The sequence below is a fragment of the Stegastes partitus genome, unplaced genomic scaffold, assembly GCF_000690725.1.
Source record: "Stegastes partitus isolate 25-593 unplaced genomic scaffold, Stegastes_partitus-1.0.2 Scaffold1432, whole genome shotgun sequence".
In the NCBI taxonomy this organism is placed as follows: Eukaryota; Metazoa; Chordata; class Actinopteri; family Pomacentridae; genus Stegastes; species Stegastes partitus.
The window spans coordinates 55733-77055 of NW_007579163.1; the positions used below are offsets into that span (position 1 = coordinate 55733).

A 21323-nucleotide genomic window follows, 5' to 3' on the forward strand; every position below is an offset into this window, starting at 1 on the left:
TGTGTCTGTAGAAGCGAACAGCGCCCTCAAGCGTTAAAGAGGAAGAACTACACTCACACGGTGCTGTCCGGGAAAATGCAGTCGTCCTTAAATGTATTTATACTCTCCCATTAAAGAAGGAAAAAAAAACAGCTGTCACTAAAATAAGTTGAAACTGACAAATATAATAATAAATAAAAATTCACTGAACAAAATGACATTGGTTTTGAATTGTGGCTCAACAGAAATCTTAAAAACAAACAAATAAACAAACAAAAAACAAGCATTATGGGACCCGTAAACTAATATTTTGTTGAACAACCCTTTGAGCCAATCACTGCATTCAAGTGTTTTCTGCAACTCTCAATCAGACTTCTGCACCTGTTGACAGGTATTCTGACCCACTGCTCATCAGCAAAGTGCTCTAATTTGTCCGGCACAGTTTTTTTGTTTTTTAAAAATTATTCTTTTAAACCGCAATTCAAAAGCAATGTCTTACATCACTAAATTATAGTTTAGCAAATTTTAATTTCTTATTACTTTGTTCAGTTTCTAGTTATTTGACTGACTGTTGTGAATTTTGCCTTTTCTTTAATGGAAAGGGATGAATACATTTGAAGACGACTGTATCTAAATATGAGTTTAACTGTTAAAATATAAATATGTCTTTTAACTTAATTCAAACATGAAATTCGAGAAAATGTCTTTTATTTATCTAATAAAGGAACAAATAATTATTCCATTTCAAATCATCAGGTTCCTTCTGCTCCAGCAGCTCTGATTTGCTTTAAACTTTATATATATATATAATACACTTGACATATTTACAATGGTATCTATGAAATTTGACCTTGAAAGATCAAATACTTTCCTAAATAACACTTTTTAAAAAAAAAAAAAAAAAAAAAAAAAGAGGCTGTTTCCCACTTTTAGCAGTTTTTTTATTAGTTTCAACAATAAACATTTATTTCTCATCATGTCATTGATTCAAAATCTGCAATATTGGACAAGTACATCAAATAATCTCCGACTATGAGTGAGATGAGATAGAAATAAAATATAAATAAAATAAATAGCCCAATGTAAACTGAGACTTAGTCCTGGTGTTATTAAGTGGTTCTCTAAAAATGAGTAACAAAAACATCTCTTTCTAATATTATTTTTTGATTTTCAAACACCAAAATGTTATACTAGAGCTTGCTAATTGTGAATATTTTTGTTTTCTTTCATCCTCCGTGACATTAAATCATCTTCTGCCATTTTGTTGACAAAATAAAGGAATTGATTAATCAAGAAAATCATTCGCAAATTTATGTTAACCTGCGAGTAATAGTTAGATTCAAGATTCAAGACCTTTTTACTGTCACAAACACAATTATACACAGTATCATGCGCAGTGGAATGTGTTTAGCACCTTTTTCAGAAACATAATAATAAGAAATATAAGAATAAAGAATAAAAATGCACAAGAAATAAATATGTGTGTATAGATAGATAGATAGATCGATAGATAGATAGAAATAAGCAAAATAAAAATACAAGTGTCAAATGGAGCAAAATTAAATGATAAATTAGTTCTCATTTATTAAATTGACTGTTTTGCTAATCAATTAATAGATTTTTTTTTTCAAATTTAAAACTGACTAAATTCTCTGATTCTAGCTTCCACATTATTTCCGCATGATGTTGCGTCGCAGTGAGTGACGGCGGCAGCAGCCAATCAGCGCCCTCCTCCCTCCTCTGCCGCTCTCTGATTGGCTCACAGCCCTGCATCGATCAGCTGCGGTACAGTTACGGCTGCGAGAAACCTTCGAGAACAAACGGGTCCATCTGCATCCGCCAACATGACTCTGCAGGTAACGAGCAAGCCTTTATTTACATTTCTATCACTCAGAATCTTCCACTTTATCGCTTGGACGTAAAGTGCAATTAAAATGCATCATGTGTCGCTGCTGTGTTCACGCCATCTCCTGTGTGGGCTGTCATCCATCTTTGACTGCGTGTGAAGGGAGGATGAATAAACATGTTTGTCCCGATGGTCCTGATGCTGCACTTTATTTACTGCTTTATTCAAAACGAAAACACCATAATTCAGTCGTGAAAGTAACAAGATCAGACTCCAACTGAACTGTGAAGATGGGAAAAAAAACTTGACTTAAGGTTTTGAGGTGATTTTTTTTTCTTTGCAGTATTAAAAATATATTTTCAGGATTTAATGCACAGAGATCTCAGTGGCTTTACATCTGTCCTTAAAACTGCAGCCTGTAATGATCTGTCCTGCAATGTCCCAGATCCTTTGTAAAGCAGATTATTCAAGTGGGCAGAAAAGAGTCTGGAATAAAAGCTCTTTGTTTATGTCCAACTTGTGCACCAATCGGTTTCCCAGGCTTTGCCCTCATGCCCAGAATACTAGATTTCCTATTCAGTGTGACTAATTAACATGCACATTCTCAGATGATGTAATTACTATACATTCCTGCTGCACCACAGAGAAGAAAAGCCTCTAAACTGCTGCTTTCTAAACCGAATGTGATGCTTCCTAATGTGTCAACCTGAAGGCAGATTTTGAGAAAGCAGCCGAAGATGTGAAGAAGGTGAAGACGAGGCCGACGAACGAGGAGCTGCTGGAGCTGTACGGCCTTTACAAGCAGGCGATCGTCGGGGACATCAACACTGGTATGATTTTCTGCAGGTGAACAATCACTTCTATGCAGATTTCACTATAGATTCGTCATGTTTTTTGTTTTTCTGTGTCTGCAGATCGACCGGGAGTTCTGGACCCCAAAGGAAAAGCCAAGTGGGATGCCTGGGAGACCAGGAAAGGTAGCAAGTTAGCAATGTGGAAGGTTTTACTTTATATCAGCTTTGTTACTGAGTGAACAAGGACACCAGCATTCCTCACTGAGCTCAAGTTAACAACATTTATACAATGTTCATCATCCATGCCAACATTTGCTGAGTAGCCCTCTGAACTGCAGTTTCTGTCACACAGTTTTACTCACTGTGGGCTCATTCGTCACTTTAATATAAAGTCCTGCACCTCAGTGGAAACACAATCACCAGGAAGAAGGAGAGAGAACTCAGAAATGTCTTCTGTGCAGCATGACACCGTTTTAATGCCACAAATCATAGATTCATACAAAACCAAAGCTGAATTTCTTTGATTATGTATTTTGCAAAGACTGAAAAAACCTGCAATCAACATGTCCAACATTTTTTCCTTTTTTTTTTTTTCAAGTGCACATTGTGACTCTGCATTCTATAGATGTTTTACTACTTGTATTTGTAAGCTGTTTCCGTAATCGACTCCTCTCTGCTCTGTGTCAGCGCTGCCTGCAGTTCAGCCAAAAAGCCACAGAATATTCATTATATTACTGTTGGCTGCAGCTGAGTCATTCGTGGCTTCAAAGTTGCACCAAGGAGCTCAAAATTTTTGTTTTTGTACAGAATCTAGTTGCTGCCAAACGTTTATTATTAATCTTGGCTTTGACTAATTTTCCAGATGGAAGTGTATGTACCACATAGCTAGTTCAAGGACAGTGTGAAAGTTTAAATTTTGATCAGCACTGTTGCCTCGCAGCAAGAAGGTCGCCGGTTCACATCCCGGTGAGGACACCTGGGATCGTTCTGCATGGAGTTTGCATGTTCTCCCCGTGCAGCGTGGGTTCTCTCCGGGTTCTCCGGCTTCCTCCCACAGTCCAAAAACATGTTGAGGTTAATTGGTGATTCTAAATTGTCCGTAGGTGTGAATGTGAGTGTGCTTGGTTGTCTGTCTCTAAGTGTAGCCCTGTGATAGACTGGTGACCTGTCCAGGGTGTCCCCTGCTTTCACCTTGAGTCAGCTGGGATAGACTCCAGCCCCCCGCGACCCTAGTGAGGATTAAGTGGTGTATAGATAATGAATGGATGGACATTTTTACAAACTTTGCATTTTATTTATATTGATAACGGATGGATGGATGTCTCCGATGAATGTTGTAATCGTGGCAGTGAAGGTGAAGTACAGATCCTGATCCATCCTGTCTCCATGGCAGGGATCAGTTAGAATTCTAAGTAATTAATTAAGTTGACTTTCTCTTAATTAATTGGCTGCTGTCTGATGCTGCACATATTTAAAAAAAAAAAAAAAACTCAGAGGAAAGACTTCTAAACAGCTGGAAGAAACAAACTAAACTTCAGTCAAAACTGGATTAAGTTTATTTTTGTGGCGTCCCATTCGTGGGAATCTGTTTTTATTGCAGTAAAGTTTTATTCTTATGGACATTTCAGTTTCTAAAGATGTCAAATTGCAGAGAAAAGAGAACAAGTGACGTGTTTTGTGATTTTTGGCAGCAAACTTTGTCTTCTTTGATGCTTTTGGAAAAATGTTGGTCCTAAATGTGAAAAAGTCCAACCTGAGATCACCTCACACAACTCAGAGTTCGTCTCTGTCTGTTAAAGGCTGCTGTTCAGACTCGTGTTACGAGGTTCGACCTTGTAAGATTGTGTCTTTTACAGAAAAGTCAGGGACATGAAGCCAACAAGTTCAGATGTCGCCAGATGATTGGAAAGGGGTGCATGTTTGAAAGCAGCTATAATGCTATTGGTATGCAGATTTGTACACTAAAGTATTGGACAAATTGAAATTTTGCTTTTATTAAACCACTAGAGGAAACATCGGAGGTTCACCAAGGCAGGTGTTTTATGTCCTGACGTTGACTGTTGATGTCTGTACTAAATTTTAAGGCAGTCTATCCAGTGAATGGTGGAATATTACATGAAGTACAAAAAAAACTAGACCCAATTTGTCTGTAAAGAAGTCGTGATCAGATCTATGTGTAATTTGTTCCCATTCAACAGCTGTTGTGATATTTTAATCCGGACAGAAGCTGTGTTACAACCATCACACCAACACAATGCTGCCTGCACAGCTAAAGCAGCAAACATTGTTTTTAATCATTTCTCTGTCCGTTCTCTTCCAGGAATGTCCAACGATGACGCCATGTCGGCCTACGTTACGCTCGCTACGGATGTTATCAGCAAATATGGGATGTAAGAGTTGCAATAAGCTGAGGATGCAGAATTAATGCAATAAAAATGACTCCAGACAACTAATTCAGTTACTAACATAAAGCTGCTGCTTTTATAACAGGCAGCCTTCTGCTTCCAGAGGCCGTACTTATGCAGAATAATGTGAATCTTCTTTCCTTGATGTGATATTTTTACCTAGTCTGATGAATTGACGCTCTTGAGCCACTTCTATGCATTCTTTAAGTTTGAAAATATGAACTTTTAACAGCTAATTTAATATAAACTGCACTTTGATTTGTAGCTTGAATCAAAGCAAGACAAACTAAATGAAGTCAAATGTGATGCTTTTGAAAAATTAAACTTCTTTCTGCACTGTGTTGTGTAGCTCGTGCTTCTTTGTTATTGAGATACTGACTCTTAATTGCGTTTTTAGGGATATTTATAAATGCAAATCTTCCTTTGAGGTTATAAATGAGCTCTGATGTAACATTTTAGCTGCTGCTTTAAGATGATGTTTGATAGAAGTTTGTGGGTCTGCAGATGATGACATGACAACAAAGATACAACATTCACGAAACAAAAAAATGTCTTGAAGATGTTTTCGGAGCCTCAGATGACTTTTACGTAGTGTTGCTGTAATGTGACACATTAACAGAAACAAAACAGCCTGAAACATTCTGGGGATTCTTTTTAGGTAACAGATTACTGAATGTTCTATTAAACATTCCTACAATGACAACAAAAGAAGGAGATTTTCAATGCAACATTCAAAAAACTGAGCCAACGATGTTTTCACAAAACATTTTTAGAACGTCTTTGCAGAATATTGTACTTTTATGATGAAATGAAAACATTACTGGAGTGTTGCATAACTTTACCTGTTAATGGTACGTATCTGCAGAAGGAAAGATGGCAGCTTCAGGAACAATAGAGTTTGTTTTAAAGACAGACTTAAAATAAGGGCAATGTGCCCTTTAGAATTTCTCATAAACTGGTTTAAACTGCAGTCAAAAGCATGAAAATCAGACCCAAAGCGCACCAAAATATAATTATATGGGTGTGCACATACATTATTAGTGCTACAAGCAGCCTATTAATAATGCAGTCACCTCATAAATAATGACAGATTTCTCTCATCAGCTGCTTTTACAATATAAGGCATCGATCCTGGTACCTGGAAGAAAGCAGCAGGATCATCTGGAATGGTGTGAAAATGTATTGTCTCTAAAAAATAAAAATCAGACAATTTAAATTTTGAGAGATAAATAACATTGGACATGATATTTTAAATAAAAGAAATTGTTAAAATTCACCATTACCATCAGTAACGCAGTGTTTTGCTTTCTTTTATTACTCATTTATGTAATTTCCAGCCAGAAAAAACCTATGGGGCAATAAAAATTCTCTTTAACTCCAAATTTGGCATGTGGATGAATACTTTAGGGCTTTACTGTCTGCTGTAGACTGCGGGCCAGCTTCCAAACCAAACCCTGTGTAGTTTGTTTAGTTTACAACTCGGATATGACTTTATAGCCTTTAAACGTCTTGTGAGCGGCCACAATGTGCAGCTCTCTATCACTGATGGACCCTAACAGCAGCTCTTTGGAACCAAATACAGAACTACTGCATCAGCTGTTCTCACTTGATAGGGCATTAGAACGCCCTAGAACATGGTGGAAATGATTAAGACCACTTAAAATGGTGTAGAAGCTGCATCTTCTTTAAAATGGTGACAATATGAATATTTTTGGACATTATATTGTTGATAAAAATGTAAGAAGAAAAAAAAACAATGAAGAAATGTTTCAAATTCATCATCAATTCACATGTCCATTGTTGCAGTTAAATGGACTGTTTGATTGGTTTTGATCTGGCAGGCGCCTGAGAAACATCAAAGCAAACATAGAGTCAGGACTGTGAACTCTGATCCAGCCATACATTATCTATACACCGCTTTATCCTCACTGGGGTCACGGGGTGCTGGAGCCTATCCCAGCTGACTCAGGCAAAGGCAGAGTCAGCTGCCAGGGCAGGGAGACCTGTCCTGGTCACCCTGGACAGACAACCAAGCACACTCACATTCACACCTACAGACAATTTAGAATCACCAATTAACCTCAACATGTTTTTGGACTGTGGGAGGAAGCCGGAGAACCCGGAGAGAACCCACGCTGCACGAAGAGAACATGTAAACTCCATGCAGAAAGATCCCAGGCGTCCTAACTGGGATCTTCTAGCTGCGAGGCGATGGTGCTAACCACTGAGCCATCGTTGAGCTCTGTGAACTGTGATCACAAAATCTAAAAAAATAGCATCTCATTTGTACTACAGCACACTGTACTAATGCAAATGTTTAAAAAACATGTGGGCCTGTGCACACACATGCACCCACGCTCTGATGCATAAGAAGCATAACAGCACATACATGCACCGTTACACAATGTACACTGCACTTTAGTTGAAAATCTGCTTCATTATTTATGCCATTGTAACCTTTTTTTCTAATTTTCAAATGTTTTTTTTTCTCTTTTTGTTTGTTTTTAAAGATTTGTCCTTTATAATGTCTTCTTGTTCTGTCACAGCCTTGTGATCAATCACTTTGCATTTCAGTGCACACACTGTATGAGCATGGGACTACTAAAACAGTCTTAAATCTATTATCTTACAGTCTTCTGTTATTTGTTTATATCATTTCCTGCTAGAAGAATCATATCAGTCAAATTTAAAAAAATCCCTGTAAATCAACATTTGGCATGGGTATTTTAAGGTTCACTCTATCCACAATAATCATTTAGCAGTTGAGATAGGGTGACCTGTGTCACTGACCTCCTGCTCTATTTATCTACTCTAATATTTGACTTTTTCTGCATAAATCCCCCACAGTACAGTTTTCACTTGCATTTTTTCTTCTTGGTCTTACGTTTGTGATAAATTAATCCACCTGCCACCTACCTGCAGCCCAAACTCACCATCAATTGCTTCATTCGTTTATTTATTTATTTATTTATTTATTTATTTATTTCACAGATAGAATGTAGGTCAGCGGTCGGCGCATGCGCAGTGCGGCTGTACGGTCGTCTGGGTTCAGTGGGGTAAAGGTGAGGAGCTGCTGTGGACAAAAACACGCCGACCGAGCCGGTGAAAGGAGCCGAACTCTCCGCGTTTCCGCTGTCCGTGGATGCAGTGAGCTACCGTCAACGTTTCCCAGAGCAGGTGAGCTAACAGGAGCTAACAGGAGAAGTTTAGAAGTGAAGTTAAACGGAGCTAGCAGGCTACATGTCAAACTGTTGTTGTGGTCGTTAGCCGAAGCTAATGTTAGCAACGTTCACTAAAAAAAAAACTGCTTTAAATAATCAAAAAACTGTTTAACGACATCAGACTGAAGCAGTTTAGTGCTATCTGTTTCTGTTAAATTGGTAAACAAGTCGTATTAGCAACAGTCATCAAGTTTTGTCGTCGTTAAAGGAGTTAATTATAAGCTGTATGCTTGGAGTAGCTACAATCACAGAAACGCACTGAAGAGCTCGTTCAAATGTTTTAGTCTGTATTATGCAGAATGTACAGTAGAGGATATGCAAAGGGGCAAAGAATAGGAAAAAAAGACTTGCATATCTGGACACAACCCGTTAAAGATGTACTAAAGGACTTAGACATTTTTCAAAGTATTCAGCACAGAATATGCAGAAGTCTCAGTATGACTTTAAATAGAAAAATATCTGCTGCAGCTACCGATTATTCTCCCTATTGATTACTGTGTCGATGTTTTTCTTGATTAATCAATATGTTGTTTGGTCTGTAAAATGTTAGAGGGTGGTGTACTGTCAGGGAGGAGTAAGACCAGAAACTGTTTCTATTAAAGAAGCTGCAGTCAGAGAATTTAGATTTATTTGAGGTAATAAAAATGTCTGTAAGATGCAGAATATGCAGAGTGAAGAGATGTAAACAATAAAAGAATAATGTAAAAAAAAAAAAGAAAGAAAAAAAAAAAAGTGATTACTTCAGTGTGCCAAAAAACTACATGGATATCTAAAACCTCAAATAAACATTAAATGGAAAACTGTTTATATGAAGTATGGGCTGCAACTAATGATTATTCTCACTTTCAGTTAATGTGTGGATGCTTCTCTTGGTCATTCGATTAGTTACTTGGTCTGTAAAATGTCAGGGAGGAGTAAGGAACCCAGAAAATATTAAAATTTAAGAAGCTGCAATCAGAGAATTTAGATTTATTTGAAGTACTACAAATGTTTGTAATATGTACATTGCAAAATATAAAGTCGAGAATATGCAGGGTGGAAAAAATATAATATAAGGAAATGTACAGTGTGCAAAATGACTTCAATATATTCAGTATACTAAAAAATTAATTGCATATCTAACATCTCAATATGGGATTAAATAGAAAAATATCTATACAAACATATGGGCTGCAACTAACGATTATTCTCACTATTGATTAAAGTGTTTCTTGATTAGTCAGTCGATCAATTTTTGGCTCCAACAGTTAATCTTTGCAGCTTTAGTGCACAGTCAGTAACTAAACAGTGTGTTCCTGCCGTATTTCTCTTTACCGTATTTAACCCAGAGTGTACACAGAGTTTTAACAGCAGCAGGAAAACAGAATCTGGGTGAAAGCTGAGACTCATTCTTGACCTTAAAGCAGCTCCAGAGTAAACTTAAACAGTCACAAAGTTCATTAGTCGCCGCTGTGGAGGTTTTTTTTTTTTATTGCATCACAAGTTAAAGTTTCTGTTATTCACAGCGTTTTGAGGACTTCGCTCATACTGGCTCAATATGTGACACATTAAGCTCATCGTTCCTCATCCGTCGGGGCAGATGTTGTGATATCGAACCCTTAAGTCTTGTGACTGTTTTATTTTAGATTTTTTTCCGCCCCAAAAATAAAAAATCCCGAGTGGTTTATTAAAATGATTGACGATTGATTCATTAATTGACAACTAATCAGTTATTTGTTGCAGCTCTACTGTGTATCGTGGACATCAATGGTCTGCTACAACTGCATGATTATGATTACATTTTGAGCTACAACTAACAGTCATTTTCTTTTTTTAATTAAACTGTTAACGCCCATAAAAATGTTAGAAAATGGTCATAAATGCGAATGTTGTGTTGTTCAACCAGAAGTCCAAAACCAAAAGGTATTACAAGGGTGTAAAATAATAATTAAAAACAGCTGTCATGTTTGAATTGCTGTACAGTAAATGTATCTTGAAGGATTTGAATTATAAATAGATTATCCAGTTCTGTAAATTTGTCAGTTAAAATGTAAGATCTGTAAAAATCTCATCCTCTGCAAAATGGATAATTCAATTTTCTTTTCCTATATGTTATTTATATATGTTGCCGTTCATGATTACGGGCAATTTCAAAACAAATTCACAAAATATATACTTATACATATGTTTAAATGTACATAGTAGAACTGTATGTGGTTTCTAAAAAAAAAAAAAAGGAAAAATATTTGGAGTCTTTATGATTATTTATGTTATGCAAGACAAAATACCCATCATTGTCTGTTCAAAGCAAAACACTTTCTGTTGCACCAATGTTCAACCTATCATAGGATTTTTATGGATTTTTCACAGCATCATTGTTCACCACAATAACACAGTATAATATATGAATATAATGTATTAAAAAAAATGTAGCGAGACCAGCTGCATTAGATCAATGTGTTTTCATTTTTTTTAATATACAAATGACAAATTGTGAAGCATTTGATTTATTACAAGAACAAGAGGAGAAGTCTTTGTTATATCAGTGATAAAAATCAAGCTAAGCCTCACTTTCCTATCACATTTATTTATTCCATTTATATTTTTTTCACAGGGAGTAGAAATGGCGAACCATTTGTCGGAGTCTCTGCCTGAGCGCACATTTCAGTACCAAAGCAGTCTGCCGCCGCTGCCTGTCCCGTCGCTAGAGAGCAGCCTCTCTAAATACCTGGATTCAGGTAGGCTGTGGCTCTGGTTCAGGCTTTTTTAAAAAAGTATTTGCCTCTACAGAATTCCATGTTATTTTGTATGTTTGACGTCTTCAGCTTTGTTCTACAATGTGGAAAATTGTGAAAATTACAAGAAAACCCCTTGAATGAGTAGGCAAGTGTTTTAATAAATTCATGCAAGCTGAATGAAATATTATGTATTCATTGTGCTCCAGTTCGTCCGTTTGCATCTGAGAAGGAGTTTAAAGCTACTGCGGACATTGTGAGGAAATTCCAAGAGGGTGTCGGCAAAGAGCTGCACCAAAAGCTGCTGCAAAGAGCCAAGACAAAGAGAAACTGGGTGTGTAGCTGAGCTGTGAAAGCCTCGTTTTGGTCTTTAATGTGTCCTCCTCTTAAGCCATTTGTTTTGTTTTTGCTCGACTTGCTGTTTTTCTCATCTCCAGCTGGAAGAATGGTGGCTCGACACGGCGTACCTGGAGTCCCGAAGCCCCTCCCAGGTGACTATGAACTTCGCCGGCCCGGCACCTTACCTGGAGCACTGCTGGCCACCCGCAGAGGGAACTGCCATGCAGAGAGCCAGTGTTAGCATATGGCACACGCTGCAGTACTGGAACCTGATCCGCACGTAAGACAAGATCACGCGCATTTTTACAAGCTGGGTTTTTGTGGTGTGTTTAGCACAGTTTGCTCTGATTTTTATATGAACAAAAGTTTACATATGCACGTAAAGACCATGTATATCATGAATTTAAGTTACGAAAAAAACCCACCATGCATTCTGGTTCTTAGATTTATTATAGGTTTTCTGGAAATATAACAACCTGCCTTCACAATAAGTCAGCTGGGGTAGACTCCAACCCTACAGAGGATTTTTCTGGGTCAAAAATATACATACAGCCATTCTAATATTTAGTGATGTGTCCTTTGGCCATTTTGACCTCAACCAGGTGCTTTTTGTTTCCGTCCACAAGCTTCTGGTTCCATCTTTGACCCTCCTCTTAATAGAACTGGTGCAGTTATACTAAATTTGTCGGCTTTCTGACAAAGATTTTCTTCAGCACCGTCCACAGGTTCTTGATTTTGTTTAAGTCAGGACTTTGGGGAGGCCAAGTTTGAAAATAAGATCTAAAACCTTATTGCTAGCCTGACTTAGCCATTACTTTACCACTTTTGATGTGAAAACTCCACGCAGAAAGATCCCAGGCGTCCTAACCGGAACACGAACCGGTGATCTTCTTGCTGCGAGGAGACAGTGCTAACCACTGAGTCACTTACCGGCCCTCCTACTACATTATACTATTTATTCTTTGTAAAGTACCACTTCCGCTGGCAGCAACACAGTCCCAGAGCATGACACTGCCACCACCATGCTTGACAATAAGAAGAACTTTCCTTTAGAAGGCCTTCACTTTGTCCATGTCATTGGCAGCAAACAGTAAAGCTTTAAGATTGTTTGCACAGATGACTTCGAAATCTGTAGCTCCTGCAAAATGCCTCCAAGCGACTTTTTTGACTTGTTCAAGTCAATGACTCGGTTTTTCAGATCTGTGAAGAGCTCCTCTGACTTTCCCGCTGCAGTGTTTGTAGCTGAGTCCAATGAGTGTATTTATTTATTTACATCGGCTCAGAGGAGTCAGCAGCTGTAGTCAACCCTAATTGGTCACAAGAACTTAAAATGTCAAAAGAAAATTTGATCAACACAACTTTCGATATCATATTAGTTTTTTTGTGACAAAGATTCATGTTTTAATGATTCAATCCTAGAAAATTCAGAGTTATAGGAGTCGTTGGAAACTCAAACCTGCCATGATATACATGGTCTTTACAAATGGATGTAAACCTTTGTTAACAACTGTACATTTGTAATGTTTTTCTCTTCTTTGCATCTTTTAGGGAGCGGTTGGAGCCCCAGAAAGCTGGCAAAACTGCGTTAGACATGGACCAGTTCAGAATGCTCTTCTGCACCTGCAAAGTTCCTGGAGTGAAGAAGGACACCATTCGTAACTACTTCAAGACAGGTGGGACTAACTGTGCTCTTATCTGTAACCTTCACATACGCCTGCAGCACTTTGACCCACCTTCACGTCACTGTTGTGTAACGTGTCTTTTTGTGCCGTGTCACAGAGAGCGAGGGTCCGTGTCCCTCCCACGTGGTGGTGATGTGTCGGGGACGGCTCTTCACGTTTGATGCACTTTGTGACGGAGAAATCCTCACCCCTCCAGAACTTCTCAGGTATTTAGTACACACCAATACAGAAACGACTTGAGAATAAAACCTGATGTGAAACCTGGTATCCAATAGGGGTTCAGCAGCTGGTCAATTTTTTTTTATTAAAACAAGGAAAAATATTATATGTCTTCCTGCTCAGTTTGATAGATTTAAAGTGTTTCCTCTAAGTAGCCCAAAGTAGCAAAGCTTTTTTGCAAAGCTGAGAAAAAGAGAGAGATTTAAGGAAGTGATATGAAGTTGGAAGAAATATTTGAATCCCCTGGTCCCCAAGCAATTTCTGTTTTTTTTTTTTTTTTTTAATTTTTTGCACATTTCTCCTCACTGTGGGCTTATTTTTCACTACACTATAAAGTCCTTTACCACTATGGAAACAGCACAACAATGAATAGAAGGACAGAGAGCTCAGAAATGTCTTCTGTGCAGTATGACACAGTTAGAGTGCCATAAATCATAAAAAACAATCCACAAAAGTTGAACTTCTTCGATCATTTATTTAAAAAAAAAAAACAACAAAAAACTGAAATCAACTTGTTCAAGATTTTTCCAAGTGCTCACCGGTGAAATGCGTTGGCTCTACATACTATAGATGTTTAAATGTTTACATTTTTACAGCCTCTAAAAGTAGTAGAAAGACATTTCACCATGCGGAATATATCTTCCAACAACTTGCTCCTCTTGAAACTGTTTTTGAGCCACGCTGTATTTATTTTGTTAATTCCAGTTTGTTTTATTTTTTATCTCTCTTGTTGTTTCGTCTATTCTCTGAATAAACACTGCTGCAGTTCCCCTGAAACGCCCTTGACTGTTGGTCACAGCTGAGTAATTATGGCTACTCAGTTTCACCAAGTAGCACAGAGTATTTAGTTTTTTTGCAGAATCTGGTGCAAACTGTTTATTTTTTGCGTATTGTTAAGTGAGGCAAGTAGAATGAGTTATTTTGATGAAGTATTACGGTTTTAGGCTTAGGTTTGGGTAATTTGTCTGACTGAACTACACTTTACATGTGGTTACTGCAGGGAGAGTTGAAAATCTGATAATCCTCTCTGTTTTTACAGTTTCTGGCTCTGATAAATGATTTGATTTTGGCTGTTTAAAAAAAAAATACCATGCCTTTCAAACCCTACAGTGGGTTTTGGGTTTCAGATGGTAATATATTATTTATGTTTCTCTTGCCTGCTTTAGGCACGAATGTTTGTTACATGATGCTTTCGTATCTGATTGCAGGAGATATTATACCACATGAACTAAAAGTAGAACGGTTTCTGGTGCTGCAGGAGGCAGTTCAAGCTTTTATTTCCATCAGATCAGTAGCAAACACTGTCACTCCTGCTTTCTACAGCTAATAGGAAGCTCATCACCGTGGGCATCTGTCAGCACTCATCGCCTGATCCATCCATCCATTTATTCTCTGCCACTTATGAAGGCGTCAGATTTAATTTGGTTTGCCCTGCAGAGAGGAAAGTGACCAAAGCTTGACATGTGTGTTTGTTAACTCCTGTAGGCAGCTGAGTTACGTGAAAGAGCGGTGCGAGGCTGAACCAGAAGGAGACGGAGTGTCTGCTCTCACCACGGAGGAGAGGACTCACTGGGCGAAGGTAGGGCGGCTCTCACTGGGAAGACTGGAAAGATTTAAATGAAATTATGCAGCATGTTTTAAAAAAAAACAACAAAAAGCACATCTCAGTATCAGCGTGTTCTTCGTTTACTCTCCCTACAGGCCAGAGAACATCTAATAAACATCGACCCACACAATGAGACCATCCTGGAGACTATTCAGAGCAGCCTCTTCATCATTTCTCTGGATGAGACAAAACCCTACCCGACTCCAGACAACTACACAAACGTATGAGCTGCTTAGATCTGAATTATTGATCGCCCAATGGATCAACGTTTATGTTGTGTTCTGGCCACGACAGAAGAGTCGTAGAATAGAGTGGAATTGCACAAGGTCCTACGAAGTTAAGCAGCAGTCGGACATTTTTCAAAAGTACAGGAAGAAATGTGCAAATCAGAAATACAGTAGAATGAATTAAATAGTATGTAATAGTGTAATCAGTGAAAACAGTGATAGAACTTATTGATATTGCACATTGCTAAACATACGCAGGAATGTAACGACTTAAAATAGTGAAAAAGTACATACAAGGTGCAGCTGCATGTAAACGTGTCCAGTATATAAATACATATACGCTCATATAGGAAGAAGGTGCAAAAGGTGTAAATATTTCCAGACTCTGTAAATCTAACAGTGAGCAGATTGAATGCAGTTGAACTGTTTGTGGTCCAGACAGTTTGTGTGTCTGATTTTGCAAACTGTTATATATATATATATATATATTTTTTTTTAATGCAGCTGACCGCGGAGGCCCTTAAAGGAAACCCCACCATCCGCTGGGGCGACAAGTCGTACAACTCCATCTCGTTCTCAGACGGCACTTTTGGATCCACTTGTGATGTGAGTTTATGTGTTTATCCTGTTAGAGGGGTTTGTTGAAACTATGTGTTTAGAGAGTCAACATCATCACGCTAATCTTATGTCCAAAAGAATTCAGCTGTTTCAAAACAGAGTCCTGCAGTAAAAAAAAACAAAAAGACTAAAACTCCAGATTGTCGTTGCAGCATTCCCCATATGACGCCATGGTGCTGGTGTCCATGTGCTGGTACATCGACCAGCAGCTCAAAGCTACAGAAGGCAAATGGAAGGTAAACGCTGACACTTACTTGATTCTGTACGTAAACTGAAATTGCTGCTGATGCTTCTTTCCACATTCCACACGCTGATGTCACTGTTTTTCAGGGATCGGATGCCATCAGATCAATGCCGCTTCCTGAGGAGCTGGTGTTTACTGTGGATGAAACCATCAGCAGTTACATTCACCAGGCCAAGCAGCAGTACATGAAGTCGGTGAGTTAAACGACTACAAAAAGCCTGATGGAAAAATTACACTTACACAGTCACAGCTGTGCAACTGGACGTGTTTCATTCCATGTTTTTATGCACATTTTGAAATGTTGCATGAGAAAAAAAAAGAGAACGCAACCTGAAAAATTTGAAAATACTTTGCCAATTTCACAAAAAAGCAATGCTCTTTTTAAGTTGGTTATTTTATATTTTAAAAAGGAGTTAATGCACTTCACAGAGGATGGAAACACCAAATCTGAATAAGGTGTGATAGTAGTGAATATTTAACTCAACATGACTGATTTTATGTTTTCGTGTCTGAAACCAGCTGACATCAAACAATAATTCTAACTTTCCTGATTGAAAACAATTCCTGACTTCTTTTGATTTTTCTCTTGAAAAATTGACAACTTTATGGTTTTGGGTTTTTTTTGTTTTCTTTTTGACTTTTGTAGCTAGAAGCAGACACTTAGGGTACGCTCCAATAGACCAACATATTGTAGAATGTCTCAGTATGTAATAAGCCACATGCAGCACGTCAAACATACCAAACTGTTCTGCTACATCCGGTCTCAGTTTTGCAGTTTGCAGGCCAGCACGACTTTCTGGCCATTCTGATCCACAATCCTTTGTGCCGCGTAACATGCATAACATAAGTCACAATCGTCACGGTGTCTTTTATGCCAACTGAGATGCATATATGAGCAAGAAAGTCGAAGTTTAAGGTGCGATATTGTGATAAAGTAGTATGTCTCAGTGGTATGCAGTTATTGGGGCAGCTGTGGTACAAAAAGGCCAGTGGTCCAAATTCTTTGACTTTTGCTTAAAGTCCGTACTGTTTCATGCACTATGCGTAAAGTTGGAAGGCACTTCAAACCTCAACTGTAGTGTGAAGTATGCTGTCATTTGCCTATGCGCTCTAAAGCTTGTTTATACCCACTTGAGACACCGTAACAGTGCAGAGAATTGTGGATCAGAATGGTTAGAAAAGTATGCTGCAAAATGAGACTCAATGTACAAGGTGTGTCAGAAAAGTTTCACTGTCACAAAAGATAGATTTCAAATCCAAACTACAAGTAATCCCCCTGGAGTCTAACTCACTTCCCCAGCCTCCTCTTCACGCCGCCATGCACTCCTGGAAGGATTCTTCCAGGTTCCTCCTCAGCTCTGTCGTCACAGCCATCTTGATGTCGTCAACGTCTTCTAAACGGGTCCCCTTGATGACCCCCTTGAGCTTAGGGAGGAGGAACAAATCCCACGGAGCCAGGTGGGGTGAGGAGGGAGGTTGCTCCAGCATGACGACGTTCTTCTCAGCCAGGAACTGTCGGATGCTCAGGACATCGTGAGCAGGCGCGTTGTCATGGTGAAGCAGCCACGACTCGTCCTGCCACAACTCTAAACGAAGCAAACGCCACAGGATCTCTTTGTAGACATGCTGGTTGATCATCTGAAGGGGAAAACTCCTAGTTTGTAGTTTGGATTTGAAACATATCTTTTGTGACACCAGTCCTGGAACCTTTCTGACGCACCTCATATTAGGACATCTGGCTATTTTTGGTATTTAACCACCTGTGCATTGGGTCAGGCTAAATCTCATTCTGGCAAACTACATAGTGTCGTGGTTCTGATAATGTGACACACTCAAAATAAAAATAAAAAATTGTTCTAACAACACTACATAGCCTTGTTTATTTGCTCAGAGGCAGTTAATGGAAACAAGGTGAATTCACATATTTTTTGAGATATTTCATATTCTCTTGATAATTGCACTCTCAACTCTCTCGTCTCTATTTCCAGACTCAGGACCTGCAGATTGCGTGTTACGCCTTCACGGCGTTTGGAAAAGCAGCGATCAAACAGAGGAAGCTGCATCCGGACACCTTCATTCAGCTGGCGATGCAGTTGTCCTACTACAAAATACACAAAAAGTATTCACTGGTTAAAACACAGTTGTACAAATGCTTAAAGTGTTGCTGTTGATACACGAAGCTGATGTGAGTGGTCCTGAATCTTTCCTTTTCTCTCTCAGGCCGGGAAGCTGCTATGAGACGGCCATGACGCGAAAGTTCTACCACGGCCGGACGGAGACGATGCGACCCTGCACCCAAGAGGCTGTGGACTGGTGCAAAGCCATGATAGACCCCTCCACCGACGTGAAAGTGAGAACGTTTGCTTTGGTAAAACAAAACAAAAAAAAAAGAAAGCAGTTTTCCCTGATTTAACTTGAATATTTTCTATCAGGACAAGAGAAAACTGATGCTGCAGGCCTACAATAAACACAACAGACTGATGGCTGAAGCTGCGGAAGCTAAAGGTTAGTTCAAGTTATAGAAAGCAGTAAAGAGCAGTAATGTCTCTTTATTACATTAACAGACATTACTGCTCTCACTGTGCAAACGTAGAAGAAAAGCTTTGCACCGGAGCCAAATCTTAGACGTTTGTTTTGTCTTTTTTCATGAACTCACACAAACATCATTCACATCAACACAGAAATGAATCCACAAGAAGTGAAGTAAAACAGGAATCCCAAGTTACATGTGATCAAGAGCCTAATCTTCAGTCAGACACTGAGGTGGAGGGAGGTTTTAATCATAATTATTAGATTTTGGATAGAAAGTCAATGTAATTATTAGTTACGTTTGTTGGGGAGCTGCAGTGTGGAGATGGACAAAACAGTTTCACAGAATTTTCTTTGCATATTTTCTCATTTTGGCTGATTGCACACAGTTTTTCCCACCTAATTGCAAAGAATATCTGGTCTCTGTGTTTTTAGGCATTTTTGTGTCCTCCCACTAAGTCTTTAGTATGTTTTTGTAGTTCTGTGAATCCTTTTTATGCTGGAAAATGTATCATGTTCAGTGTTGTTTTTACTGTGATTGTCGCTGCTACACAAAGTAATTTCCTGAAAAAAATCAATAAAATATCAAGTTTCAAGATTCAAGAGCTAAACAGCTTTGTGCGACAGATAAATTGAGTGTAACTAAAGTTTGACTATAACTGAGTTTATTGTCAGTGACTGATGTGTGTTTTACATTATTTTGTGATTTTGTCGGCAGGTTTTGACCGACATCTTCTGGGGCTGTATCTGATCGCCAGAGACGAGGGACTTCCGGTTCCAGAGCTGTTCATGGATCCCCTCTACTCAAGGAGGTACTGCCTTCCAACCGTGTTTATCTCAACTCAATGACCTTTAGCCAGACATCCATTTTTATTTGTACATACAGGACAATAAACCTTTTCCACAGTTATCAGCAATTTGCTTTTTACTGCCGCAGTATAGTCTACAGTGCACATAGGTGTTTATGTTGGCACATGTGCAAAAAAGAAACTTGTTTTTCAGTCAAACTTACAAACTTGAGGAATCACTTCTAAAATTATTCCTTTTCCCGGGGTTTGTTTAATCCTTAGAGCCAGACGGACTTAGTTTGTGTTTGAATTCATATTCTTTCTTGTCAGTTGAATTGCTCTTAAAGAATGAATTGCAGCGAGGTGGAGCTCACATCAAAGGAAGCCGCGCAAATGAACCTTTCCTAGAATTCTAGTGTCTAAAACAATAATCATAAATTTCATTCAGATGTAATCAGATCTGCATACAGCTCTACACACAAGTGTTGATATCTGATTAATGCAATAATAGGTTGATGTCACATCCTAAGGAAATGCGGGACGAGAGCTTTATAAGCTTTCAAACTTCTGCTTCTCAGCTGAATTGGGAAGTACATTGAGTAAAAAAAAAGTGAAGTTGAGTAGGAAAATAATAACGACAGAAGAAGCTCGGATAACAATAAAGATAATAGAAGGCAGTTAGTAAAATAATCAACTTTCCCTTCAATAAACCAGAGAGTAATCCTGTTTGTCCCCAGCATAAGGCTGACGTTGCATTCCACTTGGTATGAAAATAAACATAAAATGAAGGATACAAAAGGTGAGCGCAGGTCACCTGTGTGCCGTTGTGAAGGAGTGGCCACCTGAGCAAATAGTCCAATGTATGTGAACACTGCAGTGAAGGAACCTTTATCTCCCTAAGACACTAAGCACATGTTTTTGTTTTTAGCAATTTTTAAGTCAAACAGTGTGTCATCATTATTATTCTGATGTTGACAGATTCAAGACAGAAAAAAACAACCTCTTAGATATCACTTAGAAGTAAAGGTAGTGAAATTAGCCTGAAGCTAAAATAAATACTTAAATGCAGCTACGTACATTCAGATACCACACTGATGTGTCTTATTAACTGATGTGTCTTATTAACTGACAGATGTGGAAGCATGAAGATCTACGTTTTTAAGTGTACATAGATGTACTACTGGAGAGTAACGATTGCATGAAGGAGACTTAGAAGAGAACTTTCAGGCCTCATGTCAGCGTGTGTGACAGGCGGTTGGTCAAAACAAGTTATCACTACCTACATTTGATGCCAGTTTCATCTTCTAAACATGATTTCTTCCTAATTTTCTGATATAATCATTCACAAATGTAAGAAACATTCTCCTAAATTTATTTTCCAGTGAGCATCAGGTGTCAGCACCAGCGATTAATAGTCACTTAAAGTTTCCTGTTAATCAGTGTGATCATTAGTGACCGCCCAGGGTTAAAAAATAACAGCAGAAAAACATGATCTAGGCCCCAGCGAGATTCGAACTCGCGACCCCTGGTTTACAAGACCAGTGCTCTAACCACTGAGCTATAGGGCCTTTGATATGAGCACAGAAGTCGGATTATCAATATAAACAACCTGTACAGGTATGTGTGTAACTAGATCAACCAGTTACAGGTGTGTCTCACACTTTGTTATGCTGCACCAGCTGGTTGAAATCAGAAACACTTCACATGTGAGGTTGTCGTGTTCAGTATTAGGAAACTTTTTTCCTCCATTGTCTGACATTTCTTCCACCAAACTTCACTGTTTGTACTCGGATAAACTGCATTTGTAATGTGACGATCAAAAGCACACAACAGTCCTGACTCTGAATAGTTTTGTCTGATTTTGTTGTGGTGCGGATTATGTTGTGACCAGCGTTGAGCGCCAAGGTCTAATAACACCAAGACCCTGACGTTGTCTTCATGAGACAAAGCAAAGCTGTGCTGTGTGAAGGACAGATGCTGTGATAAGTTTGCATTTTGTGTTTTTGTCGTGGTCACATCTCTGAACACGAGCCTGAGGGCTGCACTACGAAGCAAGGTTAGTGGGTTAGCAGGTATGTTGAGCTTAAAGTCAGAGTTTTCAGTGTCATGAAG

At 38.6% G+C, this 21323-nt stretch overlaps 2 protein-coding genes and 1 non-coding gene across 3 annotated transcripts in view; 2 read left to right on the forward strand and 1 right to left on the reverse strand.

Annotated features, from left to right (window-relative positions):
• The first annotated feature begins 1744 nt into the window (after positions 1-1744).
• Positions 1745-5363, forward strand: acbd7 (acyl-CoA binding domain containing 7). The gene is made up of 4 exons (XM_008299556.1): positions 1745-1835; positions 2538-2655; positions 2740-2802; positions 4940-5363. The coding sequence occupies exons 1-4, from the start codon at positions 1824-1826 to the stop codon at positions 5011-5013; spliced, it is 267 nt and encodes an 88-aa protein (XP_008297778.1). The 5' UTR covers positions 1745-1823; the 3' UTR covers positions 5014-5363.
• Positions 5364-8066: 2703 nt separating this feature from the next.
• crot (carnitine O-octanoyltransferase) overlaps positions 8067-21323 on the forward strand; it is a 17040-nt gene continuing 3783 nt past the window's right edge. Inside the window, exons 1-15 of the mRNA XM_008299557.1 lie at positions 8067-8201; positions 10839-10962; positions 11169-11293; positions 11397-11578; positions 12847-12971; positions 13078-13186; positions 14685-14778; positions 14901-15026; positions 15537-15638; positions 15803-15886; positions 15981-16088; positions 17883-18013; positions 18115-18244; positions 18327-18399; positions 19142-19235. Of these exons, the coding sequence (XP_008297779.1) occupies positions 10848-10962; positions 11169-11293; positions 11397-11578; positions 12847-12971; positions 13078-13186; positions 14685-14778; positions 14901-15026; positions 15537-15638; positions 15803-15886; positions 15981-16088; positions 17883-18013; positions 18115-18244; positions 18327-18399; positions 19142-19235 (1598 nt within the window). The 5' untranslated portion in view covers positions 8067-8201; positions 10839-10847. The remainder of the gene's footprint in view (positions 8202-10838; positions 10963-11168; positions 11294-11396; positions 11579-12846; positions 12972-13077; positions 13187-14684; positions 14779-14900; positions 15027-15536; positions 15639-15802; positions 15887-15980; positions 16089-17882; positions 18014-18114; positions 18245-18326; positions 18400-19141; positions 19236-21323) is intronic.
• trnat-ugu (transfer RNA threonine (anticodon UGU)) lies at positions 20707-20779 on the reverse strand. The gene has a single exon. It is a non-coding gene; the product is annotated as a tRNA-Thr (tRNA).